The 21,804-nt window shown below is 36.6% G+C and overlaps 1 protein-coding gene across 3 annotated transcripts in view; it reads left to right on the top strand.

The window, feature by feature from the left end:
* Positions 1–21,584, top strand: part of slit2 (slit homolog 2 (Drosophila)) — a 99,775-nt gene extending 78,191 nt beyond the window's left edge. For all 3 annotated transcript variants that reach the window (XM_036583839.1, XM_036583840.1, XM_036583838.1), the window contains 14 exons: positions 518–589; positions 1,221–1,292; positions 3,262–3,425; positions 4,628–4,752; positions 5,075–5,172; positions 6,845–6,984; positions 9,361–9,454; positions 10,753–10,890; positions 11,527–11,767; positions 12,821–12,951; positions 13,295–13,449; positions 14,375–14,663; positions 15,514–15,722; positions 18,851–21,584. In XM_036583839.1, the coding sequence (XP_036439732.1) occupies positions 518–589; positions 1,221–1,292; positions 3,262–3,425; positions 4,628–4,752; positions 5,075–5,172; positions 6,845–6,984; positions 9,361–9,454; positions 10,753–10,890; positions 11,527–11,767; positions 12,821–12,951; positions 13,295–13,449; positions 14,375–14,663; positions 15,514–15,722; positions 18,851–19,095 (2,173 nt within the window). In that variant the 3' untranslated portion in view covers positions 19,096–21,584. The remainder of the gene's footprint in view (positions 1–517; positions 590–1,220; positions 1,293–3,261; positions 3,426–4,627; positions 4,753–5,074; positions 5,173–6,844; positions 6,985–9,360; positions 9,455–10,752; positions 10,891–11,526; positions 11,768–12,820; positions 12,952–13,294; positions 13,450–14,374; positions 14,664–15,513; positions 15,723–18,850) is intronic.
* Positions 21,585–21,804: the final 220 nt, after the last annotated feature.

Raw genomic sequence — 21,804 nt, 5'->3', positions numbered from 1 at the left:
TCTTCTGGTTGGTCAGACACTAGAGGGCTGCCCTGAGCCAAAATGATGAGTTCCTTTGTTGAAAATCAAATTTTTATAGAAAACTGTAGTAATGTTCTAAACACAAAACAGCATAAAATATTTCAGCACTGCTGTTATTTTTTTGAACACTTTTAAACTCCAGTTTTAGGACTTCATAACAGTTTCTTATGTACATTCATGACATCAGTTAGCGTGAACCACTTTGAAAGGGTCTCTTCTGCATATAGAGGACAGCAGGGGGAGGATTTTACTTATTTTTAAATGGACTTGGAACAAGTATTTTTTCCTGGACATTGTGTCTGGTGAGATTTTAATTTGCTGGTCTTGCAGAGGTTTTACCAGTGAAATAACTGCACTTGCTGGCTAATAGAAGCTCTGATTTGCATATATACAAGTTTAAGTTTGCATTTGTATGTGTATGCATGCATGTATGTGTATGCATATGTGAGTATATGTTTGGGCTGTACTGTATTGTAACATTAATGTCTAATGACAGAATCTTAAGCTACAACAGACTGAGGTGTATTCCAGCAAAAGCCTTCGACGGACTCAAATCTCTCCGATTACTGTGAGTGCAGCTTGCTATCTCCTCTGGTTTAGCTGTTATGGAGTCTGTGATAGACTCATTGTAGGACGGTCAGTATAATTTTATGTTACTGTTACTGTAACAGGAATTTTCCAAACATAGAATGCAATGTGGTGTCCCATAAGGCTCTGTTTTAGGGCCCTTCTGTTCTCCTTATTTATTTGATCTATTTTAGTTTTACATATATTCCAGTGTAAAGCACTTTAGGATTATGTGACTAAAATGAAAAGCGCTGTTTAAATACACATTTATTATTGTTGTTATTATTATTATTATAAATAACTTTACAACACATTTTTCATGATAGAATACCAGTGATTAACTGTTTTTCTTGAACATTTTGTATAGAGTAAAGAAAAAATTAAAGCTACAAAACCCTGCAAATTGTTTCAAATATAAAGAGAAAAATAGTTCCAGCAGTTTAGAGTAAAGCAAATTTATTATACTCGTAGTCTATTTTTAAATGTTTTGTTGGTGAATTTTGCCTGTTCCTACTTCAAACCACAGAAACACAAATAATGTGGTAAATATTGTGTATAATGTAAATGTCTGTAAGTATTGTGATGTTTTACATTTTCCATATCGTCCATCCTCACTCACTCTCTCTCTGCAGCTCTCTCCATGGCAACGACATTGCAGTAATTCCTGAAGGGGCTTTTAAAGACCTTTCCTCTCTCTCTCACCTGTAAGTGATTATACACTTATTTAAATGGTTTATTTATTTAAACTAATTGTTTAACGATTTAAATTTGCATCAAATGAAATGTAACAGTTCCTGCATTATTCAGTTATTAGTTGGAAACAGAACACAATTTTGAAATTATTATAATCAGTTACAATAATAATCAATAAAGTATGCATTCATTTGGTCAAAATAAAATTCTTGGGTTATTTTTTTAAAAAAAAGTAAAAAAATAAACTTAGTGGATTGTTTTTATTGTGTATATCCTATGCATATGTTTGTCAACACTGTACTGAAATCCCTAGTGCTGTGGTTATATTATGATGGTAGGCGGTCGACAGTAAAATGGCTCTTCTGTTGTTTTTAATGGAAAAGTCTTCCACTGCTAGTGGCAGCCAGTGGAACGTTCCAATTTCATTTTCTCAACTTTTGCCTTCAGCTGTAGCAGTGGAGTAATCAAGTAGCACAGGCAGAATTAAGTACTGTACATTTGTACATCCCTTACATCTTTAAACTGTGACTGCAAACATTATTAAAGTCCAGGATCACAGTACAGTACAGAGCATCCTTCTGACTTTATTACACCTTAAATAAACAATCAACACTGCTAAAGCTGTCCTCTGATAATCATCTGTTTTTCCATAACACTGTCACTATGGCAATGTTTCCATTGTTGCGTGTCATTGTCAGTTGCGTAACGCTGTCATGGAGAGTAATGAGGCTGGATGTATTTGTGAGCAAACTTTAATAAACAAAAACAAACTAGCGCAAACACTGAGAAAGATACCAAATAGCAAACTACACAACTTTTAACCAAGAAACACATAGAGCAAACCAAACTCAGGGCAGACAGATAACCATTGCTCATAACAACGTAGACTGGACTACCAAGGACTGAAGCAAAGGGCTAGATATAGCTGGAAACAATAAGGAACGCCAGGGAAAGGGAGGAGACAGGAACTACAAACAGGTGGGAATCCTAATAGGGAAGGCGGGAAAAGGGCAGGGCAAGGGAACCAAAACAATAACAAGAGTACATGGCTAAAAAGCACATGTGCACATGGCACAGGGGAAGAAACAGGCACACTCATAGGGGCAGTGGGGGAACTCTGAAAAATATACTAGGATCATTCTGTCAAATTGGTTTAAAGTCACAGCTGAAAACAGCTTTTGGGCTTTCAAGTGACCTGGACTTTAGACTAAAATCCTTTTGCTTTAAGTAACGCTATACCTTAATTGTACTTTAAATTTATTAGAATAAATGATTGAACATTGTATTGGTAGTGACAAAATAAGATTATAACACTACTGAAGCTTTACCCAATGTTTCAGTAGTAATTTTTCTAGTTAATTGTGAGCTAGTCAGTACCTGACAGCTTTGAACAGTTGTACACACACAAAATCAGAATATTTTTCATTAAAACACAAAACGTTTTTTATTGCAGAAAATATGTGTTTCGGTAGTGACAATTCTTAATGTTACACACTAATTTTCAGACTTTGGGACACATTTATTTTGAAACAATGGGATCTAACTGCTCAACCTGTGACTATGAGGGATGCAGTCTCACTTCCTGCTCTAAAAACTGTAGGCGCATGGCTAAAATAAGACTCCGCCTGTGGACTAAAACTCTTTCTGATAATAACATAAAAACGTGGGACAGCATTTTTTGTATATAGTTTCTTTTTATTTAAAAATTAAACTCAAAAAAGGCTAAATCTTTCAACTTCACTTTGAAATAAATAACAACAACATTGAAAAACAAGTATTACTTAGATCATAACATAATCCTTGTAAATATCTAAGGCCTAAATACATCTTTTTTTTTTTTTATAGTTTTTTTACTGTGGGACCGCAGTTTGAATTAATTCAACAGATAGGTCCAGTAACACTTACATCAGAGCACTATGATGTATTGTGCTGGTGTTTGTTTGCTTACCGTTTGTTGTTGTTTACCTGTGTTTACTACAGTGCTCTGGGGGCAAATCCACTGTACTGTGACTGTGGAATGCAGTGGCTCTCTGAGTGGGTGAAGAGTGGCTATAAAGAGCCAGGTATTGCCCGCTGCGCTGGACCTGCAGACATGGCCGATAAACTCCTGCTGACCACGCCCTCCAAAAAATTTACCTGTACAGGTATGTCACACACACACACACACACAACACAGATATGCATCTGATGTAACAGAGTTAATATGTGAGGACCACAAGCAGCCCTTTTACCTTATCTTGGGTTTGCAGTCACTTGGCTCTGTCTGAGAGAAGTTAACAAAGTCTTAGTATTCATTAATAATAAGATTCATGAAATGCAAAGCTGCCCCATCATTATTCTAACATGACTTGATTGGTGCGTTTATAGAGGTGCCGGGGCCTTGTGGTTTTCCTGTGCCAGGTAAGGCAGCCAATCACAACCCTGAAATGAATAAAACCCCACCGCCTTCATCTGCCTTGCCCCTCTGGACCTATCGTGTGACCTTTGACCTCAGACAGTTTGAACACTGTCCCATGTGTTCTCTACCCCTTTAGCCCTTTTATGTATGTGTGTGGTCAGTCCATGTAATGAAAAGCCTCCTGACTGACCATCTCAGATTTAATGCTTTCAGGAAATGTTATTGTGTCCAGTAGAGTGTGTGTATAATTTTAATCTTGTACTTTCTTAAGATCTTGAGATACAGAAGCTTTAAAAAGAGGGCTTGGCCTTAACTTTTACCCAGGTCAACATTTTATGGCTTGCCAAAACCATGAGAAAAAATGTCTTGCCTTAAATGATTGCTACATAAAAAGATGCAAAGTTTCATAAGGTTTTATATTTAAACTATTGATCCTAGATAATGTCCTACTAATGTTAAGCTCTGACTTCTGCAGGCTTTGACTTTTCTTTTGTTGAATACTATAACAAAGTATTAAAGAGTTTGCTAGAATGTATTATTTCTATATAAAATACATATAATTTACAGTAATATAGTGTGTTTTTCTATCATAAAATCAAATTAATTTATATAATTCGGTACATTTGTTGACTGAAAGGTGCCAGTAGTATGAATTATTTTAATGGTAGACATTAAAATATAGGTGAGCTGGGATTTTTTTAAATTTTGACTCAAATCTGAAACCTGAAAAAAGAATGAAGATACAAGTGCGCACTGTCTACTGAGCACAAAGACACAATTTCCTGCAAGTATGAAGCAAATCTGACACAGTCAGTTGGGAAAATTATATACTGATTATACTGTATGTGAGTGTCGGCATGTGTGTAGGAGTATTTAAAGCTCATAAAAAAGTTCTCTCTCTCTCTCTCTCTCTCTCTCTCTCTCTCTCTCTCTCTCTCACAAATGCAGGTCCAGTGGAAATCAGTATCCAGGCGAAGTGTGACCCATGTCTATCAAACCCTTGTAAGAACAATGGCACCTGCACCAACCACCCCATAGACTTCTACAGGTGCACCTGCCCGTACGGATATAAGGTACTGTTACTGCTGTATGAAAACCTTTTAACTCAGAACATTTTCTCTTTAAATCCTTTAAAAGCTTTGGCTGTTCTTTACACTGAGTGAACATTTCATTATGAATTGACCAACAGAACCGATTCAAAATTTCTTGGAAGTAACATTAATGTACATTAAAGTTAAGAACGTTTTTCATTTGCTGTAGAGTTGTTGTGTAGAAGAAGACAATAAGTAGCAAGATCTATTGTCAAAATAAAGTGACGTCCAATATAAACATACAGTGTATAATAATAAATGAAATATTACCCATCAGCTGACGCATGTATGTGTGCGTGCACAGGGTCAGGACTGTGAGGAACCCATCCATGCCTGCATCAGTAACCCCTGTCAGAATGGAGGAACCTGCCACCTGAAGGATGGAGTGGAGAACACTCACTGGTAACAAACACCATCATCACCTTCATCACCTTCATCTTCAAGAACAACAGTGTCATCACCTTTACTCTCACTCTCTTAGGTTGATTAATGAGTTTATCAATTAGTGACTTAATTAGTTAACGTTAGTGAGTTAATTTACATAACAAGTGAGCCAGTAGCCAAAATAGTTAAGTAATTGATTAGTTAATTAGCTAACAAATAAGTTCATTGTTTAATTACTTCCTGAGCAAGTGACTTAGTTAATGAGTGTGTTTAATTAGATAATTTAATTAAGTAATTAGATGGTTTAATTCATTACTGAGTGGGTGAGTTAGTTACTTAGTTATTTAGTTAACATGTTAGTGACCTAATTTGTTAAGACATCATAGCTAAAAAGTGAGTTAATTAGTTTATAACCGAGTAAGTGTCTCAATGAGTTAGTTAGTGAGTGAGTTGTTTAATTAGTAAATGAGTGAGTTAATTTGCAAATAAGTGATGTAGTGTGATTAATGAAAAAGTTAAAGACTGTTGGGGAAATTATTGGTAGAATTGACTTAATAAATAAATTAGAGAGTTAATGAGCTACCAGATTAATGAGTATTCAGGAGATGTTTGACTTTGATATTTGACTAAACCAGTGAGTTAGTGATTTCTGAATCAGTGGACATGAGTCCTTTAAGATTCTTACTTCTTTTAGGTAAAGCAGCTTATATTTACAGTTATGTTATTAATCAATATACAGCCTTTAGTTCTTAGAACACATTCTGAAGTGTTCTGTTTTGGATTGAAATTTGTGTTATGGTGAATAATATCACGGCTGTGCTGAACTACTTGATCTGCAACATAGTCTTATGATCTTATTTTTTATTTATTTATTTAAGCGTTTAATTATTTTGATCAAGATCCTCTCCTCTGTAATAATGAATATGTTTTATGGAGAAAGTCAATATAATCTCTCACTTAATTAAACAATTAAGACAGTTAAACACACACACACACACACACACACACACACACACACACACACACACACACACACAGTGAGACGTGTCCAGTGCATTCCTGACATCAGACAGATGTACAGATGCGTAGATGGACAAATGAACGGATGGATGGAAGAGACTAATTGAAATGTAGAGAAAAAACATTGTCTCTATGTTTGTGTCTGGGAGAAATTTCTCAGACCTTCTCTCCGTTTTATATTCACCAGCTGCCACTGACAGTTCCAAACTTGCCATTCCAAAATTACATTTCCAAGCTCTTCTTTCCAAACTGTCCTTTCCGGACTCAGCTTGCCAGCCTCACTATTCCAAACTCACCAATACAAATTCTCCATTCCAAATTGAGTATTCCTGACTAACATTTCCAGACCTGTCTTTCCAAATTCACCTTTCCAAACTCACCTTCCCAGACTCATCTTTCCAAATTCATCTTTCCAAACACAACATTTCAACCTCACATAATAAATTCGCCATTCCAAACTGACCTTTTCAGACTCATCTTTCCAAACTCATCATTACAAATTCACCATTCCAAACTCGCCATTACAAATTTTAAACTCATATTCCTGATTCGTCAATCCAAACTCTTTTAATTTTTTTTCAATTTTGAATTAACCACTTTCAAATGACCACTCCAAAGTCACTATTTCAAACTCACCTTTCCAGTCTCACCATTCCACTTCTGTTCCCAGGTGCATGTGTCCAGAGGGCTTTGAGGGAGATGAGTGTGAGATTAATATTGATGACTGTGAAGATAACGACTGTGAAAACAACTCCACCTGCGTAGACGGAATTAACAACTACACCTGCCTCTGCTCACCTGAGTATACAGGTAACAGTTATGCACACCTAGCCAGCTTTACTCAGATACTATTATGCAGGTCTGCGCGACAGAATGTTAACAATAATTGTTAGATTTAGAATTTTTAATAATAGTTAGCTATTGTTAGCTGTTTCCAGTTAACATAATTAGTTAGCATTAGCTATTTTCAGCTAACAGAAGTAGCTAATATTAGGTGTTTTCAGCTGATAGTTAGCTATGGGTTGTTTTCTTTCAGTGTTGAAATTATGAAGAGTGTACCAACTGTAAGAGTATAACAGCTGAAAACGTCTTAGAACAGGAGGAGAGTGATAATAAATATCTTTATAAAATGATTGCGTATTACACCAGAATAAAGATCAGTTTCGATGATAAAAATATATTGTCGCCCAGCCCTGCAAGAGTTTATGTTCTAGTCTTTATGTTTTCTAACATGCTGATGTCATGAAAACAAGTCTACAGGAAACATGTGCAATGTGAAAGTTTGTGATTCCTCCATTTCATTGCTCTGTGTGCTTTCCATGTTTAACTTGCTAATGCTAACATGCTAACTTTCTGCTTTTGCTAACTGGTCCATCTTATGTCTGTCTCTCTCTCTCCCTCTCTCTCTCTCTCTCTCTCTCTCTCTCTCTCTCTCTCTCTCTCTCTCTTTTTCTCTTTGTCATTCATGTTTTATTTGTCTGTGTCTTCTTTGCTAGCTGCTAATAACAATGAGGTGGAGAAAGGTCAGTTGCTGGTGTTCTTTCAGTTCTGTCCTCTTTCTCTGTCTGTCTGTCTGCTAATTCTGGTAGCTTTATTTCTAACTCTACTTACTGATGTATGAGCTGTACATTCACACAGACAGAGGGTAGAGCAGGCTATTAGTTTTAATGAATAACTGAGGTATAAAACCCCATGCTAATCATACTGTTTCAAATGTGTATAATACTGATGCAGTTGTACGCAGAACTTTGGGCAGCCCTGGCCAAATTACATATTTTGTAATTTAATATTACAACTTTTATGCAGCATTTTATATGACAACCTCTGCAGCAAATTACTTAAAAAAAATAAAAATAAAATTCATAGCTTATATTAATGCATAGTTATTTTATATTTGATGAACTAAAAAATAGAAAAAGAAACAGGGCAAAAATTATCAGTACTTAATAACACCCCCTTTGGCAGATTTCACAGCTTGAAAATACTTTTTGTAGCCAGCTAAGAGTCTTTCTATTATCATGCTTTACAGTTGGCAAGTTCTTTTTATCAAATGCTGCTTCTCATTTTCTCCAAACATACCTCAATGTCATCAGGCCACAGCTTTTGTTTCCAGAATGCCTTTGGCTTATCTAGATGTTTTTTTGCATAATTCAGACATTGACTTTTGTAATCAGTTGCTGGTAAGATTTCCTTCTGATGACTCTTCTATGCAGATCATGTTTGTGTAAGCAATGCTGCACAGTAGAGAGATAGATAGATAGATCGATAGATAACTGTATTGTGCATTTCGGGAAATTTGCCTTTGGCTTCACGATGGCCACATCACAATTCATACAATTTTACAGTTCAGATCCCTAGATAGATTAAATTATGAATTCATCACAGAAACTGCTAGTGGGTTAAATTAATACTCAAAAATGTTCTTTGTGACTTCTGGCGTTTTAGGCCTCCCACAAGGGAGCTTTTCAAATTCATTAAAAAGAGGATGTGAAGAATCCCTCAGAATCTTCTGCACCTTCTGTCTATAGAACTTCCGCCTGCACTGCGGCAATGGAGCCTCCCTCAAAAATCTTCCTTTAGCTTCAGTTCAGCCAATAAGGAAATAGTGAACATGCCTGGTAGTTCCCGCCAACATGGATTAAGGGCTAGTTTTAATGTTTCCCTTCACCAGTTCTATGTGTAAGCAGCTGCAAAAAATCTGCATGTGAAACCCAAGAAATCTGTCTGTAATAATTTTTGGCAAAACAGAGGAGCAGGGCAGATCTTTGAGCAGTATTAGGGGCAGGATGATTGACGCTTGATCACATATTGCAGTAAAAGGATAGACTAAAAAAACTAGCATATATATAAGATTTGAAAAGTCAGAGAATTTCTCATCAGCTGACAATTTCTAACTAGTTGCCTAACCAGTCCTAACTAGTTCTAATGCGTTTAAGAGTATCCAAACTTTGCATTTAAAATTTAAGTCAATTAAATATAAAATAACTGTGCATTAACCTTTTTTTCAAAAAGTGCCAATGGACATAAACAGATATAACTGACCTTATTCATAAAAGTTACATAAAGAGCACAGATTTGATTGCCTTTAATGACATACGAACTATTCATCTTATTTATGAAACTTTCGTACAACAGTTTCGAGTGGACATTTGAGATTTTGATACTTAGTCTTTCTGCCATGTTTAGGAGAGCTGTGTGAGGATAAGCTGGATTTCTGCGCTCCAGAGTTGAATCAGTGTCAACACAACTCCAAATGCATCCTCACTGCACGCGGATACAAGTGAGTTTAACCTTTTAGGACTTTGTCTGTTAGTACTAAAGATGTGCATACCTGCAATTTAACCTCTCTCTGCAGCCCCCCAGTGGCCATTCTGTCAGCAGAATGGAAATTGACTTGCATAGATTTTTAATTAAAATAATCAAGTGACGTATTTTGTCCTGGTAACTCTGTTGTCCGATTAATTAGGACATTGTTGTCTCTCTGTGTTTAAACTGTTGTGTGTTGAGCTGCTAGTGAGCAACAAGGGGCGAAAGGGGAGGGGTGAGAGCTCCATACTGTGAAAACAATTCACAGCTATAAAAATGAAACACACAGCACAACACCACCTACACAATAATAATGATAGCAAATAAATCCAATTAAATACAATTAAATTAAATACAATTAACATCCATCTAACTATAGGACTATATAACTATAGGACTGTACAAAGGTCTTGGGCATCTAAGCACATTGTTTAAATCTATTTATCATAGCAGTAATTATGTTTTTAAATGCCATGTTTTTTCTGCTAAATGTATGTTTTCTGCTTTTTTCCCTAAATTAATAACTTAAATAAAGAGTGTCTCTGACTTTTTCACAGTAATGTATCACTTATGTGTGGACTTTCTCTCAATTTTTCTTTGTCTTCACTGTTATTTATTTTTATTACTCTCTACAGTGCTCTTATTTCCACCAGGCCAAAATCAACACCTCTAGAACAGTGATTGTGTTTGAAGACGATGTTACTACAGTGCTGTTGGGATTGTAGGAAAAACAGAGAAATACCTGATATCATGGGTTTGATGTATATGTTTATGTTGAACATTTTTAAGTTCACAGTCAGGTTGAGTAAACTGTAACAGAGTGCAAGGATGGATCATGGTCTTGTAAACCCCCCTCCCCACAACCACCCCCCACCTTCCTCCAACAATAACTCAAAGTAAATTAAAAACAGCAACAGCAACAAAAACTTTTTTTTTTTGAATCAAGAAGCATTGTGTTTTCTTATTCATTCCCCTTAAACTGGGTTGTAAAGTAAAAACTAAAGTAGTCTTACAAAATGGAAAAGTAAACACAACAACAAAATTCCAGTCAGTAATAACCAAAAACAGAAAACAGGACTGAACGCTGAAAACATTTCTGCATTTATTTCATTTAATTGGTCATTTGTACGTAACCAAGTGCTGTTTGTTTATCTAATGTGCAGTGAATGTTCGTCTGCAATGAATTGTCCCTAAGACCCCTGGCAATCAGAGGCGTCCAGACACTGATGCCACCCAGTCAGTAATCCATTGTGTCTGTCTGTCTGTCTGAAGGTGTGAGTGTACTCCCGGTTATACAGGAGATCACTGTGAGCTGGACTTTGACGACTGTGTGGATAATAAGTGTAAGAATGGAGCGCAGTGCATTGATGCGCTCAGTGGCTACACATGCGTGTGTCCTGAAGGTTACAGGTGAGTGTGTTTAGCCTTTAGCACTTTAGCCCTGCCCATTTGGATTAACAAGCAGTTTAGCTCCACCCATTCAGGTTAAAAAGAAATCTAGACTCACCCAATCAGATTAAAAAGCAGTTTAGCTCCACTCATTCAGGTTAAAAAGAAGTCTAGACCCACTAATGCAGATTAAAAAGCAGTTTAGCCCAGCCTGTTCAAATCATAAAGACGTTTAACTCCACCCATTCAGATCAACAAGCAATTTAAACCTATCCATTTTTAATAAAAAGTAGTTTAGATCTTACCAATTAAGATTACCAAGCAGTTTAGCCCCACCCATTCAGATAAAAAAAAAGTTTAGATCCACCCATTCAGAATAACAAGCAGTTTAGCCCCACCCATGCAGATTAGTATGCAATTTAGCCCTTCTCATTGAAACTAACAAGCAATTTAGACCCACCCATTCAGCCCACAGCAGTTTAGCACCACCTGCCCATTTAGTGTACAGCAGAACAGCAGTACACATCTGGACTAAGTGGGAAACGGTTGACACATGGCTACTCCTAGTTTTGCATATATCCAATTTTTTACTGAACTGCTCCTTTTAAGAGATGTGATATTTAAAAGTATATATGTATGTATGTGTGTGTGTTTTAGTGGTTTGTTCTGCGAGTTTTCTCCTCCAATGGTGTTGCCCCGCACCAGCCCATGTGACAACTACGACTGTGCCAACGGAGCAGAGTGCGTAGTCAAGGACACGGACCCTGTGTGTCAGTGTCTCCATGGTTATGCAGGGGTGAAGTGCGAACGACTGATTAGTGTAAACTTCATCGGCGGAGACGCTTACGTCCAGGTTTCTTCTGAGCTCCTTACTGAGCCGATCAACATAACCCTGCAGGTACATGCTCAAGCACTAGAGAATATGTGACCTCACAACCATTAGACTCAATTATCATTCATTTAGGAGACTGTTGGGATTTTTGTTTTATTGTTCCTTTATTTGTTCAATTTTTCTCTTTGTTATGCTTCTACTAAGTGTTATGCATTTTCCTTAAGATTAGCTGACCGGCATTCATTTACAACAGTCCAAATTGCATTTTATGACCCCATTTAAAGAGGGGATTTAGGAGTTTCTCAGGATAGAACACAAAGTGTACGACACTAAAGTATTTACAACAGGATCCGAGTCCTCAAGAAAGCAACACTGGTTGTTTTACAATAGGATCCAGGACAGGATGAGAGTGCTGCCTTAGGTCTTTTACGACTGAAACAACGACGTTGGGAGTGTACTAGCCACAGTATATGAATCTGTTTGTAAGCTGCTGTTGTCAGACAGGCTTTGGGAGATCTTCAGTGCACGTTGACAATAAATCTGCATTTTCTGCAAACCTGCTCTCTGCTCTCTTCCTTGGCGAAAGAAAAGATTTACATCAAGACTCTGCAGGTGAACAGGGTCATTTTTTAAAACAATAGCCATCATAATGAGTCTCTGCCAGTTGATTATGTATATAGTCTAGTCCAGGGGTCTTTAATTAAAATTCAGTAAGGTCCAGTTAGAGAAAATCAAGCCTCAAGCAAAGGTCCGGAACATCATAATGTCTAACCTGCATCATGATTCAGTGCCATTTACTGTGTACTGAATTAGCCTAGTAGGTATATCAACATCTTATGTAGTCAACTACTTAATGTCAAATCAAATAAAGTACAATTCAGTAATATTTCAACAACATTTATATTCAGTTTTCAATTTTAAGAGCACACCATGTAAAATAATCTGGCTCACTTTCTTCTCCGACCTCAGTCTGCCTATTAGTAACCTCTGGTCTAGTCCCTGTTTATCTTAATAAAATATATTTTACATATAATAAATATTGTATATATGATATACATCATACAAGAGAATGTGACAGTGATGAAGAATGTGAGATGTTTGTATTGTGCCTATGTGTAGATTGCTACAGAAGAGGATAACGGTGTGCTGCTGTATAAAGCAGACAGTGGACAGATCGCTGTGGAGCTTTACAGAGGCAGACTGAGGGTCAGCTATGATACAGGATCATATCCTCCATCAGCTATGTACAGGTACATGTATACACAATTCTAAAGGATGTTTGTACTAGTGAAATGGATATATTTTACTCTAGCTAATCCCTGCAGTTCCTGTTGACCACTTTTTTGAAAAGCTTTAAGTAATAAAGCCTTTTGCTATGTAGTTTAAAAATAGACTTTTGCGGCTTTGGAAAGCTTTGTTTCACCATCAGTACAATACAATCTATAATGATACAAATTAAACTTATATATCATTACATCATAACTGACTAAAGAAATTAAACATTTCAGTCTGGTTACCTAGCGATAGCACTACAAAAGCTCAGATACTGATAGATCTCTCTCTCTCTCTCTCTCTCTCTGTCTCTCCATTCAGTGCAGAGACGGTAAATGATGGCAGTTTCCATGTGGTGGAGCTGGTAGTAAAGGATCAGTCTCTCTCACTATCCATCAATGGAGGAAGCCCCAAATCCATCCCAGCTGTAAACAAACCCAACTCAAGACCTGGCACTGCTCCGCTGTACTTTGGGGGTATATAACACACACAGACACTTACACATACACACACACACACACACACACAGTAAGGGTGTTTGTCCACTGCGCCTAGTATCGGAAGCTTTGGAATCAGAAAAGTGAAACTCTTCTTTTCTCTTTGACCATCAGTGCAGTACTGAAGGGTCCACTTTTATGCTTTTTTGGTATTTGCTTAAGATTAGTACCAACAGGACCTGATGGGGGAGCATACCTATGCTTCCAATCCTATTTTCCCAGGGCCCTTTCAGGGTCATTTCAAATATAGGTCTATGGAAATATAGAGCTCTGGTAATATGGGACCATGGGAATATAGAGCCCTGGGGGCTCTGGGGGGAATATAGAGCTCTGGAAATATATAGTGCTGGGAATATAGGACCCTGGGAGTATAGGACCATGATAATATAGAGCCTTGGGAATACAGTGATAATGCCCCCCCAACAGCCCTTAAGGGTGTTCTCCTCTGTTGTTGATAACACTTGGCAGCTGAAGCTTTACTCTTAGATACAGACACCAAGCAGTATTACATAAAAAATAAGAGCACTGCAATGTAAACTAAAGAAGTTTGTTAATGTGTTGACTGATATTTTTAGAATTATTACTTAATGAAGAGTTCTCTAAGGTCACGTAAGCTAGTTAGGAAGCTCAAGTCAAAAATATACTCACTGTCTATTAGGATGTCAAAAAACAAATTTTGAGTAATTTTGGAAATAAAAAAGAGGTGTTATGGTCAGGGATGCTCAGTATTTATGCACAGTGCCATCTAGCAGACTCTAGTAACACTGACTTACAATTCTGCTGTTTACTGAAGTTATGTAGCTGATTTATTTTCTTTGTGTCGATTTGTATTTGTGATACAGTAGACTTTTTGCTTCCTTTTGTAAGTCTCTCTCTGTTTGTCTCTCTCTCTTTCTCTCTATAGGTATTCCTCTTCAGTCCGGTGTATCGCTCCAGCAGGATTCTGGTGATAGAAATGGTTCTAGCTTCCATGGCTGTATCCGGAACCTGTACATTAACGATCAGCTGCAAGATCTCTCACGATTTATACTGCGGGGAGGTGTGGTGCCTGGGTGCCAGCCATGCCAGCGCAGCATCTGTGTGCATGGGCAGTGCCATGCTACAGGTCACTCAGCATTCAGCTGTGAGTGCGAGGCAGGCTGGACTGGTCAGCTGTGTGACCAGCAGATCAACGACCCCTGTCTTGGCAACAAGTAAGTTACGTGCACACACTGAGTTTGGAAACCATGAACACTCACATATTTACCCATAAAACCATAGAAATCACCAGAAATTAACCTTTTAACCCTATAGTCTTACTTAAAAATAAAAAATAAATTGTAAGCATGTACAACAATAAAACAATACAAGTACAATAAAAGGGAACAATAAAAGTAAAAACAATTTCAAAATAAATAAAATTACATAAAAGAAAAAAGTACCTTCAATTATTAAAAACCAACAAAGACAAGAGAATAAAAAAAAGTGTTTTTCCACAATGGGCATGGCTTTAATTATTACCTCAAAGTGAGTGCTACGGAAAAAAAGTCTTAACGATTATGCTATCGAAGTGAGGAAATATTCTTTAGTTAAAGATGACATCAAATTTACCATTTTCTTGGGGAAAAAACTTTTTTACTTTGTGCAGAGCAAGTTCCAATGTCTCCACACTGAAGGTCATCAGATCTTTGTCTTATAGTAATAAAGGTTACTATAAGACCTTTATTACTTTATTAACAAATATTTATTGTTTTTGAAAATTCCTTTTTTTGTTAACAGAGTGAATTGTATAATGTTTATCAGCACAGAGAAGTATGAAATGTAGATGTGACATGATTTCCACTTTTTACGGAATACAAATCTGAAAGCTTAATTCATTTAAGACTGATACTTAATTTTTAAGAGTACTGTGATACGAATGATGAATATGGAAATCTGAAACATCTGATGTTCTTGAAAGTAGATATATAGAGAAGTGAAGCTGCTCATTTTTTATGGATTTATAAAATCATAGTGTCAAGATATGACTAATTAAAGTAAGTGAGCGGTGTGCTCCTCTGTCAGGTGCGTGAGAGGAACCTGTGTGCCCATAAACTCATACTCGTACAGTTGCCGATGTGTGCCGGGTTACGTGGGCGTTCTGTGTGATGAGGAGGAGAGCTTCAGTCCATGCCAGGCTCTGGCCTGCAAACACGGACACTGCCATGTCTCCGGCCTGGGCAAGGCCTACTGCCAGTGCAACAGCGGGTATGCTGGGCAGCACTGTGACAGAGGTACACATAACATACACCTAACATAAACATCATATCATGTACACTACAGAGGGAAAACCTACAAGTAACAGCAGGGGTGATTCTCACAAAGTTGATAATAAACACATCCAACTCTTATTTCACTCCTATTATTATAACAAAATGTACAGCAAAAGTAAAAAGTAAAAATAAGAGAGTTCTCAAAAACATGCACATAAATACATTGTAGAAATAAAAACAAAATAAATAAAAGTATATAAAAGGAAAAAAAATGCCTCAAGTAGTAAAAACCAACAAAGACAAGAATATAAAAAAAGTCTTTAGACACTTCTTAAAAACATGCACGGAGTCCGGGGGAAGAGTGTTCCAGAGTTTCAGAGCATACGCTGCGTATAACTAACCGGCCACTTAATAGTCCATTTTATCAGCCCCACTTAACTTACAGGTGCACTTTGTAGTTCTACAATTATAGACCATAGACCTTTTGTTTCTTTGCATACTTAGTTAGCCCCCTTTTACCCTGTTCTTCAACAGTCAGCACCACCACAGAGCAGGTATTATGTAATGTTTCAACAGAATTCAGACGCTCGTGGTTAAAGAACAAAAGGGAGGCTTTACTAGAGTCCAAGTTCGTAGTCAAAAAACAGGCAGGGTTCAAATCCAGAAGACACAACAGATATAAACAAACAAACATAGTACTCTTGCGATAATCCAAAAGGTGGTAGGCTGAAGGCGTAGTCAAAAAACAAGCAAAAAGGTCAAAACCAGTAATCAGAGATCCAGGACAAACAATCCAGAGGGCACAGCAAAAGGCAGAGTCGGAGAAACGAAAAGTACAGGTCATTCACAGAAATACACAACAGATATAACGCTTAGTAGTTCGCAAATGGAAACAATACCTCGCAACTTTCTATGGCTAAAGCCCAGGCCTATAAGCTAAACTAGGAAGATCATATGATCAACTACACAGGTGCCACATATCAGTACTTCGGTGATCTAGAGCGCTGATAGGTGCGTGAGGAGACTTCAGGAGTCAGCTGATCTCCCAGAGGATTCTGGGAGATCGAGTCCGAATCCTTGCTAGGACTCGGTGGATTTATGACATATTACTTGGGTGGTGAGTCATTTTCAGTGCTGTTTTGACTGAGAATGATTACAAGAATCAAGAAGAATATGAAAAATCAAATTGTAAAACTGATTTAAGGTGAAAATCTATTGTTAGTTGTATTCATATGAAGTTAATCCAGTTCAGTTAAACTCAATATTAGAACCTTTTGAAACAGAGACTTTTGAAATTTATAACTCAAAACTGAATTTGCACAGTGGCAGAAATAAAACCTATCAGGTTGTTATGTTTAGGTTTCGTTGTGTAGCTAAATGTGAAAAGTAAATTTGACCTTATTATTAGTCTTTTTCCCATCATTAAATATAATGGTAAAATATAGAACACATTTTTTTTAATTATACTATAGAAATGTAGGCCTTACATGTAGTAAAAAGAAAATTTATTTACGTTTGTCTAGGGTTTGACATTTCTTGGGCAGACTTTTGTGAGAATCACTCTAGAATACGTGAAAATGCCTGAACATAATGTCTGTTGGTTTTATTTTGCATGTGTTGCTGCTTTTTAATCTCTAATGCTGCAGCGCTGCGTTTATACAGGCTTTTTCACAGTAACTGTACCACACTAATACTAATGAGCTTTCTTATTAACGCTTTAACCTCTCTGCACATTTCAAGCTTCCACTGAAAGTGCTATTGACCCCACCAAGGTCCACCAGGTGAGGGGTGTTGCTTTTTCTTTTGTTTTCATGAGTAGACGCTCACATTAACAGCAGCTCCAGAGCAAATTAATTTGCTTGGTCTTTTCTGTCTTCCTCAGTTTCTTATTCTGTTGATGTCCACTTGTTTTTCGTTCATCATTATTTTTGGTCATTATCGTTAAAATTCCCCACTGCAATTCTAATCCTCATAAACACTGCATTACACAGTTCAATTCACGTTTCCCCCTCTTAACACAAACGTAGTCAGTCAGCTAAAGCATATTTGGTGTCTGAAGTTTGCTTCTTGAGTTGTAGCACTGGAGCTACAAAGCTTAAGTAGCTAACAAGCAATGGAATTAGCATCAGTAAGCGATTAGCATGTTTGTATTATCTCACATGCACTTCAAACCATGTGGAGTTGTTAAGGAATCTATAATAGACTATATAGTATATAGTATATAGTATGACACACTGTTGTCTATAAACATGTATACTTACAATGGCTATATTAGCATAGCTAAAAACAGTAGCAGCCTGGATTCTGTCTATACTTTAGGCCATGTCAAATTATGTTGGTAGTAAATCTAGTGTCTTGTGTCCAAATAGTTACAAAATGTGTAATTTTTGTTCAATTTTATGCAGTCGTCATGCTTGTTGCATTTAATTTCTGTAAGTATTGTAATAATATTCTTATATCCTTTTCAGTCAGTTGTTAGAAATGAATGCCAGCAGCAGCAACTTAGCACTAACATACCTCCGACAGGAAATCCGACAGGAGCACTAACCTATATGAGCATTACTGTAGAGCTGTTTTTGTTTTCTTTTTTTAAAGAGATTTGACATAAATGGCCCGAATTGAAGGCCATGCACTAATAGTCACAGTTTACTACTGGGTAACAGTATGTCATACAGTGTCAGATCACATAAAAAAAGTATTATTATTATGATGACTATTATTATTAATAATAAGAACAATAATAATAATAATAATAATAATACATTCCATTTATAATGCACTTTTGTGAAACCTAAAGCACTATAAACTAATGGTTAAAACAATACACAAAAAAATATAGAACTTCCAAGTTAATTTTAAAAATGAGTTTTAAGTAACTTAGATAGGAGCATTCTTGATTGCATCAGGTAGGGTGTTCCATATTAGAGATTATAGAATAACCAGTCAGCATAATGTTAGTTAGTACCAAATTAGTAATTAGTAATGCTAATTTTTCATTAGCTACATTAGCCTCATAGCTCCAGAACTAAAATTAAAGAAGCAAACTTTAGACATCAAACATGTTGTGGCTTACATTTGTGGTGGGAGGTAAAGTGGGTAAATATGATTTGTGGCTGAGCTTTAATATTGTCTTACTGTCTCCCCCCCAGAGGTGGCGTGTAGGGGAGAACGGGTCCGAGATCACTATCAGAGGCAGCAGGGTTACGCGGCCTGCCAGACCACGGAGAAAGTCTCCCGCCTAGAGTGTAAAGGCAGCTGTGAGGGTGGGGCTACCTGCTGCTCCGCCCTTCGTACCAAACGCAGGAAATACACCTTTCAGTGCACGGATGGCTCCTCATTCGTCCAGGAGGTGGAGAAGGTGGTCAAGTGTGGCTGTACAAAATGTCCATCCTAAAAAAAAACAAAAAACAAACAAACAAAAAAAGAAATCCTAGCCTTCCCTTACTCTTCTACTTGCTTTTATTAGTTTTTTTGTTTGTTTGTTTATTTGTTTGTTTATAGAAATGTTTTTTGTTTGTTTGTTTGTTTTGTTCAGTGCTGGACTCTATTGATTGCTTCCCTCAGAAGAGAAGAATTATTGTAAGATACAGAACCTATTTTTTATTATGAAGCAGAGAAAAAAGGACAAAAAATTGATCTTAGTGGAGTTTTTTTTTTTTTCTTTGTTTTTCATTTGCAGTCACAATAGAACTGTGAGTTTTTATTTTTGTTTTTTTGTCTAGAACACCTCAGTGAGAAAAAGGAGGGCAAATACACTTGCCTCCTTTGATTTTCCACTTTTTTTAAACGTTTTTAACTTGTCGTTTGCCTTTTTTTTACGGGTTTTTGGACTGCGATTGGCTCATTTTACCACAATGACCGGTCAAAGTAAGATGTCACCATAGAGAGCGATATTGAAAAAACCCGCCTAAACTTAAAAAAAGGTGCCACTTTGAGTAATGCCATAGAAGAAGCATTTTTGGTTCCCTAGAGCAGTGTTTCCACCTCAAGGTGCACCTATTTATCATTAGAAAGCAAGAAGACCCACAGGAAAAAAAATGTTAAAAAATTCATTTTTGGGGAAATTTTCAATGCAGCAGTGTGTGGGTGCCATAAAAAGTCATTGTGTAATATATCATTGAACATAAAACATACACAGATTAGGCTAACATAAGCTTATTTTATACCTGAAATCAGGCAAATTAACCATTTTTTTCACTCACAAGTGGAAGGTTAGAACTTTGGGGCAGTGTATTTTGTTTCTAAAGGCAAGTGGCAAAAATAGATAAAGCTGCTTTGTGAAGGGCTTGTATTAATTTTGTTTACCATTTGAAGACAGTGATTTTTATGACAGTATAGAGACCCAAGGACCACCAGAGGGTGCCCACTTGGCCAGTGGTTGGGAAACACTACCCTAAAGAACCACGTGTGAAAAAGAGATGAGAGTGAAGAACCTTCAATTAATGTAAAGGTTCTTTACCCATTGTTGGACCTATACATTATGTTGAGTTTCTGTAAACTTTAAAAAGGTCCTTCAAAGAACCATCCATTAAAAGGTTCTTGGCCAAAAAACGAAAATGACAATAAATAAACATAAACATGCTAGAATGATTACAATATGTAGCTACAGTATGTGAATTCCATTATTTGTAGCTATTCTTTGCACTTTCTGTGGTTTGTGGATGTTTTCACCATTTCATAAACTGAGTATACAGATGACGGTACTGTATTTGCTGTATTCTGCGTATCGAGTTGTGCTTTCAGGTGCTATCAACTCTGTAGTGGCGAAGTTATGGCGCATCTTGATGCTGCACATATACCAAGATTATAAATCCCATGTTTAATGTTCCTCATAGTGAAATAAGTTGCACATGGCTGATATTTTCACTGTTGAGACTCAAACTATTTGAACGTGACCGCCGTAGGAGAACGAAGAACACAAACATTGTTTTTTAATCACGGTTTCTAATTTTCATTGCCATTAAAATAAAAAGTAAGACCTTAGATTTTGACACTTTGTTTTATTTTAGATCACTTTGTTTTTTTAATTTTGATGATGTTTCCATGGAAATTTCACAGCATCCTGGCTCTTTAGGAAACCGAAAGTGGTTTCTCTACAGCATTGTGCAAAGAATTATTTTTGGCACCTTCATTTTTTTAAGAGTGTGGTGTACCATTGGACCTCTTTCTGACAGTTTATCACACAAACACACTCTATATGTGAAGCATTGTGTATTTATTGTATCAGCAGAACCTTCACAGTACTTATACTGTATTTCCCTCTTTTCCCACATGTAGCGTTACAAGTCGGAGCCTCTTAATATATATTAATTTATATTCATCTTCTTAGCAATGTAGATCACACTATAGCTTACAGAGTAGAGAAACTAACATTGTGTTTCTTCAGAGGTTGGTTTGACCAATTTACTGGATTAAAAAAACAAAACAAAAAAAAAAACAAGCCTAAAACCTTAGTGGTGTTCTAAATCTTCAAATGTGAAGTGTATATTTTTGTTGAATATCCTTAAACTTTGTATGGTGACAGAGATGTATTTTACATTAGAATTTAAATGTATAGTTTACCCCCCAGCTAGAGCACCACTGTGTGTTAGACTGAGAGAGTAGTGTTAGCTTCCATAGAAGTCCAGAAAACTCTTTTAAAGATGTTTCTCCTCAAAAATCCTTTTAACTCTATAAATAGAAAAGAAAAACTGTGACTCTTTTTTCTAAATGATACTACTTTAATACCACCCTCTCCTCCCCTAATGTTAACATGTTGCTGCTAAATCGGTATTGTAGACCCGGGTGATGATGATGATGATGTTTATTGTAGAGGATGGTGCTCCTTCACTGATGAGCACATTATCTTACTGATCTTTAAATAAAAATGTTCCTTCCTTGTTATATTGTCGTTTCTTTGTGGAAATACTCTTATGAATGAGTAAAATGTGTGAAACTCATGAAACTAATGGTGTGTTGATTAGTCTGAACAAGTGCAGCATAATCCAGACTGTATTCAAATTCAGATTCTAATCAGAAATTGCTTGTTCAGTCCAGTATTTGCAGTTACATTTTGTGAATGTAAATTTAATTGCAAGTGATTTGTTTGCATTTGCATTTTTCT

Source organism: Colossoma macropomum, unplaced genomic scaffold (assembly GCF_904425465.1).
Source record: "Colossoma macropomum unplaced genomic scaffold, Colossoma_macropomum, whole genome shotgun sequence".
Lineage (NCBI taxonomy): Eukaryota > Metazoa > Chordata > Actinopteri > Characiformes > Serrasalmidae > Colossoma > Colossoma macropomum.
Note: the sequence above shows the minus strand (reverse complement) of the source record. Positions and strands in the feature narration are given on the sequence as shown.